Source organism: Tupaia chinensis, unplaced genomic scaffold, assembly GCF_000334495.1.
Source record: "Tupaia chinensis unplaced genomic scaffold, TupChi_1.0 Scaffold148557_1, whole genome shotgun sequence".
In the NCBI taxonomy this organism is placed as follows: Eukaryota; Metazoa; Chordata; class Mammalia; order Scandentia; family Tupaiidae; genus Tupaia; species Tupaia belangeri.
In genome coordinates, this window is record NW_006208406.1 from 2,054,184 (window position 1) to 2,070,544 (window position 16,361).

General features: G+C 35.5%; 1 protein-coding gene across 1 annotated transcript in view; it reads left to right on the forward strand.

Annotated features, from left to right (window-relative positions):
- Positions 1-16,361, forward strand: part of LOC102478777 (phosphorylase b kinase regulatory subunit beta) — a gene marked incomplete at its 3' end in the record, with an annotated part of 137,069 nt that overhangs the window by 44,085 nt on the left and 76,623 nt on the right. The window contains exon 2 of the mRNA XM_006170471.1: positions 15,105-15,194. Coding sequence (XP_006170533.1) covers positions 15,105-15,194 — 90 coding nt within the window. The remainder of the gene's footprint in view (positions 1-15,104; positions 15,195-16,361) is intronic.

Consider the following 16,361-nt stretch of genomic DNA (forward strand, 5'->3'; position numbering starts at 1 on the left):
TTCCCTACTTTATATTGAAGCTTGAAAATTTCTACTCAAGTAACTTCTGGCTCTTATTCTTTGTATTGTGCTTCATTGGTTTATCTCTTCAACAACTGTATGTTCTAAAATGATGGGTATTAGCAGGTAAAAAAAAATCAGATTGATATATTTAAATTAATTTTACAATGATGATAACTGATAAGTTCTATTTTACTCTGTGATGCATAGATATAGACATAATTCAAATAGAAAAGCATAAAAATCAAATTTGCATTTAAATTCATTTTAGTTCAAACTAATAATTTATTAAGAATTTCCCATTATTTTGCATTTTTTTTCCTTTGTCTTCGGGCATTCATGCTCCACTGATTGCTTTCTCCACATTTTTATTGGTATTGATGCCTTTTAAATATCCAATTCTTGTTTAAAATGTTATCATTGGTTTCCTTTCTTATGACTTCGGATTTGTGATACTGCTCCCCATAAATTGTTGGAGCATCTTTGTTTAATTTTATGTAATTACTTTCTAATGGTGATCACGAAAATGTTAACAATTATCTAACCAAGTTATCTGTAACTCATGATGGGCTTTCTTTGAACATAGGGAAACATTAAAAAAATATTGATTTTTATGGAATTAGGTGATTTTACTTTTAGTTTTCTACTATACTTTGAACACATCTTTCTCTTTTTTAATTGCCAGAGAGCATGTATGCTTGCTAGAGAGAGACAGACATAGAACAAGAGAAATAACTTACCAATGAAGCATGATTATGCCACAATCCCTTCTCCTTCATTTCTATGTCTTGTTTGGATTAGGGGCATGCATGCACATGTTCCTGGCATGGTTTTCAAGCTACTTGGATGTTTGAGAGAAAGATTTTTGCTATAGGGCACATGTGCTTGCCGGAGAAACAGAGAGACAGAAAGCAAGAAATCACCCCACAGAGGTGATTTTCCATTATAGAAATAGGAAAAAGCAGTCAGACCTCTGTCCTCACCTTCTATCTCCGGTTTATTCTTTAAAAAAAAAAAAATTGTATATATCATAAAGGTATGTTGGACTTTCATCAAGTGCTTTTTTCATATCTATTGAGATGATCATGTGCTTCTTTGCTCTTCAGTTTGTTGATATGCTCTATTGTGTTTTTGGATTTGTGTATGTCGAACCACCCTTGCAGTCCTGAAATAAACTCCACTTGGTCATGGTATATAATCTTTTTGATGTACTATTGGAGTCAAGCTAGTATTTTGTTGAGGATTTTTGTGTCTGTCTTCATGCAGAATAATTGGTTTGTAGTTTATGTTGTTTTCTGGTTTTGGTATCAGGATAATGCTGACCTTTTAGAACAACTTTGGGAGGGTTTCTTCTACTTTAATTTCTTGAAATAGTTTGAGGGACATTGGTATCAGCTCTTTTTAAAAGGCTTTGTAAAATTCAGCCATGTCACCAACTGTTCCTTGACTTTTCTTTTTTGAGATTTTTTTATTCTTGATTCAGTCTCATGGGTTGATTGTCTAGTCAGGTTTTTGTTTCTTCCTGGTTAAGTCTTGGCAAGTTCTCTGTGTTCAGGAACATATAAATTTTATCTAGATTTTTCAGTTCATTGATGTGCAGTTGTTTGCAATCTAATAGTCTATCTTTCATATTTCTATAGTATCAGTTGTAATGTATCCTTTCCTGTATCTGATTTTATTTGAGCCTTTTTTCTCAGTCTGAATAATGGTTTGTTAATTTTGTAAATCTTAAAAAAATAAAAGCCAACTCTTTGTTTCTTTGATCTTTTAGTTGTTGTTTTTGATCTCAGGTTACTTTCTTCTTGATTTTCATTATTTCTTTTCTTTGACTTATTTTGGGATTTTGTTCTTGTTTATCTAGTTCCTTGAGATGAGTCATGAGATTTTGCTTGCTATAGGGTGCATACATTTGCTGGAGAGAGACAGAGAGAGAGAGAGTAAAGTGAGAAATCACCCTCCAGCTGGGAAGGCCACATTACAGTCCCTTCTCCATTCTCATGTCAGAATTTTGGGCACACATGCACATGTGCCTGGCATATTTTTCAAGCCATGGAGTTCAGGACTTGAACTGCACAGTATGCCATGTGAGACCTAGCCATCTTACTCTCCATGCCTTCTGATGACCCATGACATATTTAATTTGACTAATTTTTTTTTAAAGAATGCTCTTCTAGCTGTAAACTTTTCTCTTAGAACTCTTTTTCATAGGTTTTGATATGTTGTATTTTCATTTTTATTGTTTCCAGAAATTTAAAAATTTCAGTCTTAATTGCTTCTTCAACCCAGTAGTCACTCAGATTCAAACTAGGTTTCATGAATGTGAATGATTTTCAGTTTTCTTTGTGATTGTGTTTTCTAGTTTTATTTCATTGTATATGGTCCACAAAGATATTTAATGTGTCTCTATTAAATTTTTTTCCCCTAATTTGGTGTATCCTAGAATGATTCATGTGCTGATGAAAAGAATATGTATACTGATGTAGTTGTGGTACAGTGTTCTGTAAATGTCTGTTAGGTCCCTATATTCTATGTTGTGGGTTAGGTCTGAGGTATTATTTTTGGTTTTCTGTCTAGATGATCTGTCCAATTCTGAGAGTGGAGTGTTTAAGTCTCCTACAATTATTGTATTAGAGTTTATCTCTTTCTTTAGCTACAGTAATAATCGATTTATAGATTTCAGTGCTCCCATGTTAGGTGCATATATATTCACAATCGATGGATTTTCTTCCTGTATTGATCCCTTTATCATGATATAATAGCCTATTTATCTCTTTTTTTCCAGTTTTTTAAAATGGAAGGCTGTTTAATCTGGTATCAGTTAAACAAATCCTGCTAGCTTTTAGCTTCTGTTTGCATGGATTCTTTTTATATCCTTTAACTTTCAACCTATGTGTGTCTTTTTTTTTTTTTGGAGAGGTTTTTGCTATAAGGTGCATACGCTCGCCAGAAAGACAGAGAGAGAGACAGAGAGACAGAATGCGAGAAATCACCCCCCAGGGGAGATGCCCACGCCATAATTCCTTCTCCATTCTCCTCTTGGGATCTTGGGCACACACACACACGTGCCCAGCGTGAGTTTAAGTCACTGCGTATAGGACTCAAACCACAGTCGGCTACATGGGAGTTCAGCGACATAGCCATTATGCTAACTGCTGGTCCCCAGTCTATATGTGTCTTTATAGGTGAAGTGAATTTTGTTTAGGCAATATAGATTTGAGTTGAGATTTTTTTTAAAGAATTATTTTATTAATTTAATTTGTTGTTAATATTATTATTAATTTGCCATAGGGAACATGTGCTCATGAGAGAGGAGAGTAAAACAAAGTGAGAAAGCAAGCCACCAGGTCTGGGACTTGAACAATGGTCGCCCACATGGGAGTCCAGTACTTTAATCACCATGCCACCTGCTGGCCTGAGTTTAGTGGGGGTTTTTGTTGTTTTGTTTTTTGCTTTTTGCTTTTTTTTTTTTTTTTTTGAGAGATATTTTTGCTATAGAGTGTGTGTGCTTGCCAGAGAGACAGAAAATGAGAAATCATCCCCACCTCCCGGGGGATGGCCATGATGCAATCCCTTTACCTCTATTCTCTTGTTGGGATTTTGGGCACATATGCACATGAGCCTAACATGATACGTGAGCCCAGCATGAGTTCTAAGTCACTGGGTCCAGGACTCAAACTGTGGTCAACTACATGGGAGTACATCAACATAAACATTGTGCCATCTGCTGGTCCCTGAGTTTAGTGTTATACCCATTCAACCAGTCTACATCTTTTCAATGGAGATTACATTTACATTAGAGTTACTATAAATTTACATTAGAGTTACTATAAATACATTGAAACATACTCTTGTCAGTTTTTTTAGGTGTTTTCTAGTTGGTTTGTGTATTCTTATTTCTTTTTCCTTTTTAGTTGTCTGTGATTGTGTTTTGGTGATTTGTTGTGAGAATAGTGTTTGATTCTTTTCTGTCCTGATTTGTGGTCTAGTCTACTTGTATGTTTTATATTTTTGTTTTATTTTTTTAATGTTCATAATTATTGCTTTTTTGCTTCCAGATTTAGGACTTTCTTCAGGATTTCATGTAAGCTGCTTTAGTGAAGGTGAACTGTCAGTTTTGTTTGTTGAAGAAAGATAAGATTTTATTTCTCTTTCTATTCTGCAGGATAGGTTTGCTGGGTATAGAATTCCTGGTGGCAATATTTTTATTTTGGTATTTTGAATATGCCATCCTATTCTTTCCAGGTCTACGTGGTTTCTGCTGAGCAATAGTGGGTTCTCCATTATATGTAACTTGATGCTTTTCTCTTGCTGATTTCAAAATTCTGATTGTCATTGACTGTTGACATTTTAATTGTGTTATGGTTCTGTAAGGACCTCTTTGGGTTGAAGCTGTTTGGAGATTTTTGAGCTTCTAGCTGTATGCCCACTTTTCTTTCAGTATTAGAGATGTTTTTGTCTGTTAAGTAAGTTTTACTTTTTCATATTTGCCTCTTCTCCTTCTGGACATCTCATGATGTGAATACTTATTCACTTTATAGTATCCCGTAAAATCTGAAGATTATCTTAATTTTTTCATTTGTTTGTTTTTTCAGTTTTTCTCCCTGATTGGATGATCTCCAAGATTTTATTTTCTAAGTCTGAGATTCTTTTGTCTGCTTGTTCTAATCTGCTGCTGAAACTCTGTACTATATTTTTAATTTAATTTATTGGGTATTTCAGTTTTTGCTTTTTTTTATGGCTTCTATCTCAGTTTGATTTTTCATCTTGGTCGCATATTTTTTTCTTACATCATTGAATTTCCTATTTTTATTTTCCCATACCTTCTTCAATTTCTTTAGAATCATCATTCTGAATTCCCTTTGAGGCATTTCAAGAATTTCTTTATCTTTGGGATTTATTACTAGAGAATAATTATGTTCCTTTGGTGGTATTAATTTTTCTTGCTTTTTAATATTTGTTGCATACATACATCAATATCTGTGCATTCAGTGGGTTAATCCTGCAAATTCTGAGAGTAGTTTTTTAGGTGGACAGCTTTTATCTTGAGAAAGTGCCCTTGAGTGTTGTTTAGGTGAGTGCTTTGCTTTCGAGCTGGTGTCGTCACTGCAGATTTTCTTCCATTGTATTCACTGACAGTAGTGACTATGAGAAATTCTGTTTTAGACTTTGTGTGTCTGTGGTAGTAGTGGTGCAGTATTGTTGGATATGGGGATTATCAAATGACCTGCTTGGCTCTAGGAGTGTTGGCCTGCCATCTTTAGGGATTCTGTCAACCCCCAGCATTGGAGAAGGAGCTGTCACCCAGGAAGACAGTGCCAAGATTATAGGCCTTTAGAGACTGAGGACCCATGCTGAGGGCAGGATTTATGTGCTATTTCTACTGGGCTCAGCACTAGTTAAGAGTCAGGTTTGCCAAGTGTGGAGAGCTCTCCACAGTGGGGAAAGGTTCTTATGTTTGAGCTGCACTGCATGTCATATGCAGCACAGGTCTTTTACAGATGCTTGCTGTTCCTGGAGAGATCCTATAGAAGGCTGAGGTCATTTCTCTGAACTGCTGTGTAAGTTGGACTTAGGGCAAGACAATGGCTATTGAGACCAAGGCTTGAGAGTCCCTGCAGGGGACAGGGATGGCATGCTGAAGCTGTGACATGAACCAGGTGCAAGACAAGCTAGGTGCTATGGGGGCAGAGACTGTAGTGCTTGCTCATTAACCAGAGCCCTTAAGCTCAAGGAGGCAGTTTCAGAGGAAGCTAGAGGCTATGGGTGTTTATAAAGGGAGGGGCAGTGTACTCAAGGTGCTGTGTGAGTCTGGCCCAGGGCAAGCTGGAGGGTCGGGGGTAAGACTGGAAAAGGGTTTAACACTCAGAACTCTGCATAGACTGGACCCGGGGTAAGCTAGAGGCAATGGGAAGAGGTCTAAGAGACTCCAATAAGGGGGAGGAGCTATGTGTTCAAGGGGAGTCTTAAAGCAGGGACTAGGACAGGTTTGGGGCAATGGGTCAGAGGATTAAGAGCCCTACATGGGGAAGGGCTACATGTTGGAGCTTTATTATAAGCAGGAGTCAGTAGGGGGATTTCCATTTTTGTTTACTTATTACTTGAAGCAGACTTCTTTCTATCTTACTGCAGAATTAACTGTATTAGTTGTTCAATTCTCAAAATAGGAACTTTGTTTCTCAGAGTAATCGTACCACTGCGCTGGTCCACCTTTGTTCCAGGGCATATAATGATGCATGTGTTTGGGTGCTGGAGTTGCAGTTCTAGCTAGTGTGGGCACTGTTGCTACCCACACATGCCTGGTGTGATTTCAGTGGGTTCTAAGGGATATAAAAACTTGGAAGCTTTCAATCCTTGGTACAGGTTTTACTCTAACATTTCTGTTCTGAAAATGGTGTTGCTGTCCTGCAGCTTGGATTCTGGAAGTTGGTTTTGTCTATGGTGAGATCCTTCCCTGGAATTCTACAGCCCTGTAGATCTAAGAAACTTACTTTTACTGAGCTCTGGGATAGCGTGGAGTGCTGAACTCCCAGGCAATAAGGAATGTTATCCAAGATGGTGTCAGAGGTTGGTAGGGATTTCTAGTTCACTCTCTCCCAGCAAAGGGGAATTTTTACTGATTCTAGCCTGTTGAACTCAGCTAACTGGGTACTTCAGTTCTTTTTCTATGTCATTTTTCTTGAGTTTACATGTTTCATAAAACTTTATGTCTTTTATTGGTGATTCCAAATGTTTTTCCTTACAAATTTCAGTAGAAATGTGTATAATTATTATTTTATATCTTGATTATAGAGGAGATGGGTTCTGGGTGCTTCCTGATGTCCATCTTGATCTGACTCTCCTGGTACCCTGGAGAACTTTTTTCTTTTTAACTGACTCAATTTCTTATTATTGGTCTGTTTATATTTTCTGTCTTTTATAATTTGGTTTTCATAGGCTGTATGCATTCAGAAATTTATCTATTTCTTCTAGGCTATCCAAATAATTAACATGTAATTATTCATAGTAGTCTCTTATGATCTCTTTTATTTCTGTGGCACCAGCTGTAATGTTTCCTTTCCTACCTTATTTTAGCTTAGTTACAGGTTTGTTGATTTTATTTCCTCAAAAAATAGAAAAACATCATGTGTCCTTTATCTTTTCTATATCTTTCTAGTGTTTTTTTTTTATTCTACTCTACCCATTATTAATTCCTTTTCTTGTGTTAATTTGGGGTTGTGTTTGTTCTTGTTTTTCTAGTTCCTTGAGGTAGAGTGATAGGTTGTTTGAGATGGGTCTTCTTTTTTGATGTAGAAGTTTATTGTTATAAATTTTCCTTCTAGAACTTCTTTTGATATATCCTTGAAGTTTTGGTATGTTGTATTTTCATTTCATTTGTCTCAAGAAATTACTAATTTTCTGTATTGATGCTTAGGTTATTCAGGAATATGTTGTTTAATTTTCATGCATTTGTCAAGTTTTTGAAGTTACTTCTGTTATTTCTAGTTTTATAGCATTGTGGTCACAAAAGATACTTGATATAATTTCAATCTTTTAAAATTTGTTAAGATTTGTATTATGTTCTAATATATGCTCTGTTCTGGATAATGTTTCATGTGAAGTTGAGAGTAACGTGTATTCTTCAATTGTTGGATAGAATGTTCTGTAAATGTTCATTAGATCCATTTGGCAGTTTATGTGTAATATTTGTTTGTTAATTTTCTGTCTGGATGTTCTGTCCATTATTAAGAAAAGAGTGTTGAAATCTCCTACTCATACTGTTTTGCACCTTTATTTCTTTCTGCAATTTATTAACATTTACTTTAATAGATGTAGGTACTCATTGGGGTGCGCCCAATGTCTGTTGCTGATGTCTGCCTACCACTGAGGTTTTCTGGAACCCAAGCCTGCTGTAGTGTGCTGGCAGTGAATTTGGCCGTAGATTATGTCTTATAGGGGTTACAGGTTCACACTTACTGTCAGTACAGGTCAGGAGACTGATTTACAGGCTCTGGCCTAGATTTAAAGGGGCATGGAATTTTCCCAGGGTCTTTATATTGCAGACCTGGTGTAAGGACCACTCACTTCTCTCTCTTTCCTCCAAGTGGATGGTGCCTATCTCTGTATTGTACTTCTTTAGGGTTTGGGAAGGGGTGATGCACATAATGTAGAATTCTCTTTAACCTCTTCAGTGTGTCTTTTGTTATTATTATTGGTTAACTAGGTACTGTGATTGCTCACTATGTTTACTTAGCTCTTATGAACTTTTTTGTGTGTATCTTGATAGTTGTTTAAATTGCTGTTTCTGTGGTGAATCCTATTCCACTTGTTCTTCCTTCTCGATGGCTCCATTGGTGATTTTTTGAGAAAATTTAGATGAAAGAATCATTTTGATCCATTTAGTTTTAAATGTAATAGCACTTTTTAGATTAAAAATTTTTCCCAATCTAAAACCATGAGTAGATCCAGCAATCCCGTTACTGGATGTATATCCAAAGGAATTGAAATCAGTATGTCAAAAAGACATCTCCACCTTTGTGTTTATTGCAGCCCTATTTATAGTAGCCAAGAAAAGGAAGCAACCTAAGTGTTCATCCATCTATGGACAGAAAATGTAGTTTATATATACAGTTGAATACTGTTCAACTGTGGAAGGAATGAACTCTTGTAATTTACCACAACATGGGTGAATCTAGAAGACATTATATTAAGTAATATAAGCCAAGCACAAAAAGACAAATACCACATGATCTGACTAATGGAATCTAATAAAATTGATCTCATAGAAGTTGAGTATAGAATAGAGGTTGTCTGAGGCTAATAGGAAGTCTGAGAGAGGGAGCGATGCGGAGAAGTTGATCACTAGGTACTAACTGTTAAAAAGGAGGAATAAGGGACCAGCAGTTAGCATAATGGCTATGTCGCTGGACTCCCACGTAGTCGACCGCGGTTTGAGTTTCAGACCCGGTGGCTTAAACTCATGCTGGGCACGTGTGTGTGCGTGCCCAAGATCCCGAGAGGAGAGTGGAGGAGAAGGAATTGCGGCATGGCCATCCCCCCTGGGGGGTGATTTCTTGCTTTCTTTCTCTCTGTCTCTCTCAGTCTGTCTGGGGAGCGCACGCACCCTATAGCAAAAACCTCTCCAAAAAAAGAAAAAAAGAAAGGAAGAATAAGTTCTGGTGTTGTATTTTACAATTTTTCTGGTGCTATTTATTGAAGAATGCGTCTTTTCCCCAGTGGAGATTTTTAGCCCCTTTGTAGAAAATTGACTGGAAAATTTTTTATAATATTCATGGAAAATGAATATTATAAAAATTATACATGGATTTCATTTTTTTGTACAAAAGCAAAGTCATACTTAATTTTATTTCTATATATTTAAACTTCTCTTATAAACTGATTCTTTGTTTTCTTTTATGATCCATTGTTCTATTTGTCTTTTTTTTTTTTTTGCCAGACTCATGCTGTTTTGGCTATGGGCTTATAGTATATTTTTCAAAGTGGTTGCAAAACACCTTCAATTCAGTCTTTTTATTTAAAAAAATTTTTTTTGGCTATTTGGGAGTCTTTTGTTCTGTATAAAACTTAGATATTTTGGGCCAGCCAGTGTCATGGTGATTCAGGCAGCTAGATTCTATGTGACTTACTGCACAGTTCAAGTCCCAGACCCAGTGGCTTAAAAAACACACCTTATATGTGTGAGTGCCGAAAATCCAAAGAGGAGAATAGAGAAGAAGGGACTGCTGCATGGTCATCCTCCCTGGGGAGTGCTCTCACTTTCTCTTACTCACTCCCTCTCTCTGTCTCTCTCTGTCTCTCTTTGGCAAGTAGACATAACCTATTGGGGAAAGAGATTAAGATTTTTTTTCTATTTCTATTTTTTTAATTGTTATTTTGATAGAGATTATTTTGACCCTGTAGATTGTTTTTTTTTTTTTTTTTTTTTTTTGAGAGACAGAGAGACAGAAAGCGAGAAATCACCCCCCAGGGGCGATGGCCATGCCATGATCCCTTCTCCTCCATTCTCCTCTCGTGATCTTGGGCACGCACACACACGTGCCCAGCATGAGTTTAAGCCACTGAGTCCAGGCCTTGAACCGTGGTCAACTACGTGGGAGTCCAGCTACATAGCCATTACGCTAACTGCTGGTCCTGACCCTGTAGATTGTTTTGAGTAGTTTGACATTTAAATAATAATCTAGTAATAATCTAAGAATGTGGGATGTCCTTCCTTTTTTTTTAAAAAAAAATCTTTCATTGATTTTTATAGTTTTAATTATATATTATTAAAACTATATTTTTATATAGTTTTAATTATTTGCATATTTGTGAATTTATTTATTATTAAATTTATTAATAGGCATTTTATTTGTAGCTAACTATAAATAGGACTGATTTTTTAAATCTAAATTGTTTTTGACTAGTTCATTATCGACGTATAGATATGCAACTGATTTTGGTATGTTGATTTTGTATTCTGCAACGCTATTTATCAGTTCTACGAGTTTTTTGGTGGAGCATTTAGGTTTATCTATATATAAGATTATGTCATCTACAAACGGGGCAATATGAGTTTCTCCTTTTCAATTTGAATGCTTTTATTTTTTATATTTTTATCTTCATCTTATTGTTCTGGCTAGGACTTCCAGAACTATGTTGAATAAGAGCACTCAAAGTCAACATTTTTGCATTGTGCTTAGAGAAGAAGCTTTCAGTTTTTAACTGTTCACTATGATGTTACTGTGAGTCTGTCTTTTTTAAAAAAAATTATTTAATTTTATTTATTCATTCATTTATTTTAATTTGACCACAGAGAGACACACAGAGAGAAAGGGAGAGAGAGGGAAAGTGAGAAAGCAAACCACCAGGTCTGGGACTTGAACTGTGGTTGGTCATGTGGTAATGTCCAGCCCCTTAACTATCACACTGCCTGCTGGTCCTGTGAGTTTGTCTTATATGGCCTTAACTGAATTGAGGTACATGCCTTCTATACCTAATTTGTTGAGCATTTTTAACCTAAAGATAAATTAGATTTAGTCAAATGCTTTTTTTGCATCTATTGAGATGATCATATGGTTCATGTCTTTCATTTTGATAACGTACTATACTTTTCTTTTATATATCTTGAACCATCCTTGCATCCCAAGGATAGATCTAATTTGATAATTATATGTAATTTTTCATGTGTATAGAATTGATTTGTTAGTATTTGGTTGAGGATATTTGCATCTGTGTTCATCATGAATATTAGTCTGTATTTTTATTTTTTGTCATTCTTTGGATTTTGTATCAGAGTAATACTGGCTCCATAAAATTTGTTTGAGAGATTTTTTTTGTTTGCTTGTCTGTTTTTTAAGATTTTTGCCATAGGGTGAATGTGTGTGCCAGAGAGAGACAGAGAGGGAAAGTGAAAAATCCCTCCCTGGAAAATGGCCACACCACAATCCCTCCTCCTTCATTTTTCTCTTGGGATTTTTGGTACTCACCCACATGCACCCCACATGTTTTTCTAGCTGCTGGATCTGAAACTTGAACCACAGAGTCGGTCACATGGGATCCAGTACCTTGATCATCACACAACCTGCTAGCCTCTTTTTTTTTTTCTTCAGAAAGGTTTTTGCTATAGGGCGCGTGTGCTTGCCAGAAAGACAGAGAGAGACAGAGAGATAGAATGCAAGAAATCACTGCCCCGGGGAAGTGGGGGGGGGATGGCCATGCCGCAATCCCATCTCCTCCATTCTCCTCTCTGGATCTTGGGCATACATGCACACGCACCCGGCGTGAGCGTAAGCCGCTGGGTCCGGGACTTGAACTGTGGTCGACTATATGGGAGTCCAGTAATGTAGCCATCACACTAACTGCTGGTCCCTCTGCTGGTCTCCTTAAAGGTTTATTTATGTCGATTTTTTGATAATAGTTTGAAAAGGTTTCATAGAATTCAGTAGTGAACCATTGGTTCTGGGCTTTTGATTTTTGTGTAACTTTTTATTAGTCAATCAGTCTCATTACTCATTATTGGCTTATTCAGGTTTTCTATTTCTTTCTGTTTATACTTGGTCAGGAAGATGTGTCCAGGGACTTATCCATTTTGTCTACTTTTTTCAGTCTTTTGGTGGATAATATGTGTGTGTGTGTGTGTGTGTGTGTGTGTGTGTGTATTTGAGAGGTTTTTGCTATAGGGCACATGTGCTTGTCAGAAAGACAGAGAGAGACAGAGAGACAGAAAGCAAGAAATCATCCCCCAGGGATATGGCTATCCTGCAGTCCCTTCTCCATTCTCCTCTTGGGATCTTGGGCATGCTTGCACATGTGCCCAGTGTGAGTTGAAGCCACCAGGTCTGGGACTTGAACCGCGGTCGACTACATGGGAGTCTAGAGACATAGCCATTATGCCAACTCTGGTCCCGGATAATTGTTTTTAATAGTCTCTATCTTTTGTATCTCTTAGGAGTATGCTAGCAATTGTAATGTCTTTTTTTTTTTTTAGTCTAGTGAATAGTTTGTCAGTTTTGTTTATCTTTTCAAAAAAAAAAACCCACTATTTCTCTTTATTTCATCTTTTGTATTCTATTTCTGGTCAAATTCATTTATTTTTTCCCTCCTAGTAATTTTGAGAAGAGTTTCTTTTCTAGTTTGTCTAATATATCATTAGGTTGTTCATTTGATATCTTCCCCTTTTTTGATCTAGGCACTGACTGTTATAAACTTTCTCCTTAGTGTTACTTTTGCTGTACCCATTGGCTTTGTTGTTGTGCTTTTATTTTCATTTGTTTCTAGAAATTTAAAAATTTCAATCTTGACTTCTTCTTTAAACCAGTGTTTGTTCAGGAGCATGTTGTTTAGTTTCTAGGTGTATGTATAGTTCCCAATGTCCCGCTTCATAATGATTTATTTAAATAATTAAAAAAAATATTTTATTTAACTTTATTTATTTACTTAGTTCAGTTTAACCAGAGAGGGACAGAGTGAGAGAGAGAAAAAGGGGAAGTGAGAAAGCAAGCCGCCAGGTCCAGGATTTGAACTGCGTTTGGCCATTGTGGGAGTCTAGCACCCTTAACCACCACACCAGCTGCTGGCCCCTTTATAATGATTTTTAGTTTTATTCCATTATGGTTACAAAAGATATTCAATATGATTTCTATTTTTGTAAATTTCTTGAGAGTTTTTGGCATAATATGTGATCTGTTCTAGAGAAAATGATCATTGAGAAGCTAGGAAGATGAGAAAATGTATGTTTTATAGCTATTGGATGGAATGTTCCATGAATATCTGTTTCATCCATTTACTCTGTGGTGTGGTTTAATTCAATTTTTTAAATAGATTTTCCATTTTGATGCTCTATTTATTGTTAAGAGTAGAATGTTGAAGTTTCAAAATATTATTATATCAGAATTTCTCTTTTCCTTTAACGCTAGTAATGTTTGCTTTATATATTTAGATGCTCCCATGTTGGGTACATATATATTCACAATTTTTATATTTTTGCTGTTTGATCCTTTTATTATCATAGTATTTGCTCTCTCACTTTGCAGTTTTTGACTTCAAGTCTATTCTACCTTCTGTCACTCCCGAAAAGTTTTTCCCCTTAATCTTTGTATATTATTGGGTTGTAGAAAAGTCATGATGTATTTTTACTATGTATTTTTCCTGATAACCCAACACATACATACAACTTATAGCTTATGATTATATATTCCCTATTTCTTTTTCTTTCTTTGTGAAAGCGCTTCACTGGCAGTGTATAGGCTCCCCAAACTAATAACCTTAGGTACTAGCAATGGCCATGCTACTTCTCCTCAAATTCCAGGCTACTCATGTACTTATACCTGTCTAGAGCTAGAAATCAGGGAACATGTCTGGGGTCTTACAGACAAGGAGTCCTTATGTTTCCCTTTTTACATTGATAATTTTGTACATTCTTCACTGTGGAGCAATTGTAGTTGGTGCAATTGTAAAGATTCCTTTTTTAGAAAATGTCTTCAGGTCATTTTCTATTCCCTGTTTTCATCCACCAACTATCTCTCTTACTAACAGAAGGTAATGGGACTGTTGCCTGATTGTACTTCCTTTTCTTAACTCATAATGTTCACTATCTGCCTAAACATAAAAGAGATTTCTACCAATACCTTGGCTTTCTCTAGCACATGGGACATAGCAATCTTATGAATATACAATTAAATACTGTCGTGTTTAAAACAGAATATTAATCCATGCTAATCCATACCCCCTTTCACTCCTGCACAGGTAAATTATAGGTTCATTTTAATGTTATGATTTAAGACTGTATGTTATGCATTACCTAATCTAGAGGTAGATTAATTGTAACCTTGAAGTATTTATGATTTGACAGAGCTTTTAGCAAGAATGAGCTATAGTTTGAAGACGAAGGGTTCAGATGTCTTTCTTTCAGTCAGCAGTTGAGAAAGTGCACTAGTCAAATGAACAATTTTCTACATCCATTTTGTGGCAAATTATGATGATTATTGTGTGTTTTGTAGCATTTGATCAGCAGGCTCTGCTAACATCTTGGAATAGTTTTCATGGTGGAGAAGTAGAAATGATCTCTGCTTATAGACCAGATAATAAGGCAAGAGTATTATCTACCTAGGAGAAAGTGGAGGCTTAAGAATTTCAGTATGAAACCTAGCTGAATATTTGTGGGATGAATTACTTGTAACATGTGAGCATTATCTTTTTTCTTTGAGGTTTTGAGAGTGTGATCATTTTGTAGAAAATTGCCTGATGAAGCATCAGCATAAAGAATAAGATTTGGATTTAAGGGCATGTATTAAATATATTTTTTGTAAAGTAGAAATTATTGAGTTAGTGATTACCACATGAGTATTAGTAATATCTGAGTTGCTGGGACCATAATAACATCAGTTACTTAGATTGAGTGCTGAGTATGAGGGTGGGAATATCTGACATTTAGTCCTCTTTTATACTTGTTGTCAAGGGTGCTTTTTCTTTCTCCTTCTTGCAGGAAAAATTTTACCAGAAGTGAAATATGGTAGTTCACACATAGAAATGAAAATGAGATTGTTAAGTCGTGCATCTTCATTTGTTTAGAGTTATTTTTCGTTTACATGAAAATGACTGAATTTGATGAGTTTTTATTTTTCCTTTAGGCTCAGTTTATGAACCTCTTAAAAGCATTAATCTTCCAAGACCTGATAATGAAACTCTATGGGATAAACTGGATCATTATTACAGAATTGGTAAGCAAAAGCTGAGGAAAACATCTCTTTAGATAGCTATGATAGCTATGATTAGTATTTACTATGTCCTAGTTATCTTGTGTATGTTAAGTAGTTAATGATGTTCATTATTTGGATGCAGGGGTAATTTCAATGCTTAGGCAGGTATTTGAGAGGTTTTCAGAAATTTCATGGAAATGCATAATATGAGTAAAAGTATGCATGAGTTTCTTTTTTTTTTTTTTGCAGCAAGTAAACTCACTGTTGAATTACACTTCTCACAAACTTTTTTGATATCTCCTGTGTATGCTAATTACACATCAGTACTGGTACTGTAAAAGGAATCTAGTAGTTTATATCTCGTCCTTGAATAATCTAAAACTGTCACCAATATCTTCTATGTTTTAACCTTCCTAAACTTTACTAGATTTATGAACTTGAGTATATTTTTCAATTAATATAAATATCTGATGTAATTATTAAATTGCTCACTTACCTATACGTGTCCTTAGGTAGTCCTGAACCTTTGTATATCTATTTCTAATTCATTGAGCTACAAGAGGTAATTATATGTTACCATTATTAATATTAGCTCCCCGTTTTTTTCTTAGTTTTATTTTAGTTTTCCAGGATTAACCTAGCAAATTTTGTTTTTCAATGTGATATGTATGTATAGGACTTTTCTTTGCACATCAAACCACAAATTGGAATGTATATTACCTTTTTTTTGTTGTCACTGTTCTTCTGTCATTTTCTTACCCTTATTTAGCAAATAATATAAAATTTGATTTGTCTATCCTTGAAATATACATTGTTTTGTCTATTTCAACCTCATGTAAAACCTTAATTCAACTTATTTTGATCAGTTCCCTGGCATACATTCTTATGCTGTCTTTTTAATTATCTTTGTCGCAACAACTAGCTGAAGAGAATTAACTACATATCTTAAAGAAATGTCATTTTTTTTACTGTGAACTCTAGGGACGAATCCTCTACTATGGGAAAATAATAAATACCTTCATAATCTGAAAAAAATGATCATGATTAAATCAGTTTAGTCTGAGAAAGACTAACACAATTTTGATTCTTTAATTTCTATGAAGGGCTAGAGTGCTTTAGGCTTTTGAAAAATTATTCTAAAAAGTAATTGAGGGACCAGCAGTTAGCGTAATGACTATGTCACTGAAC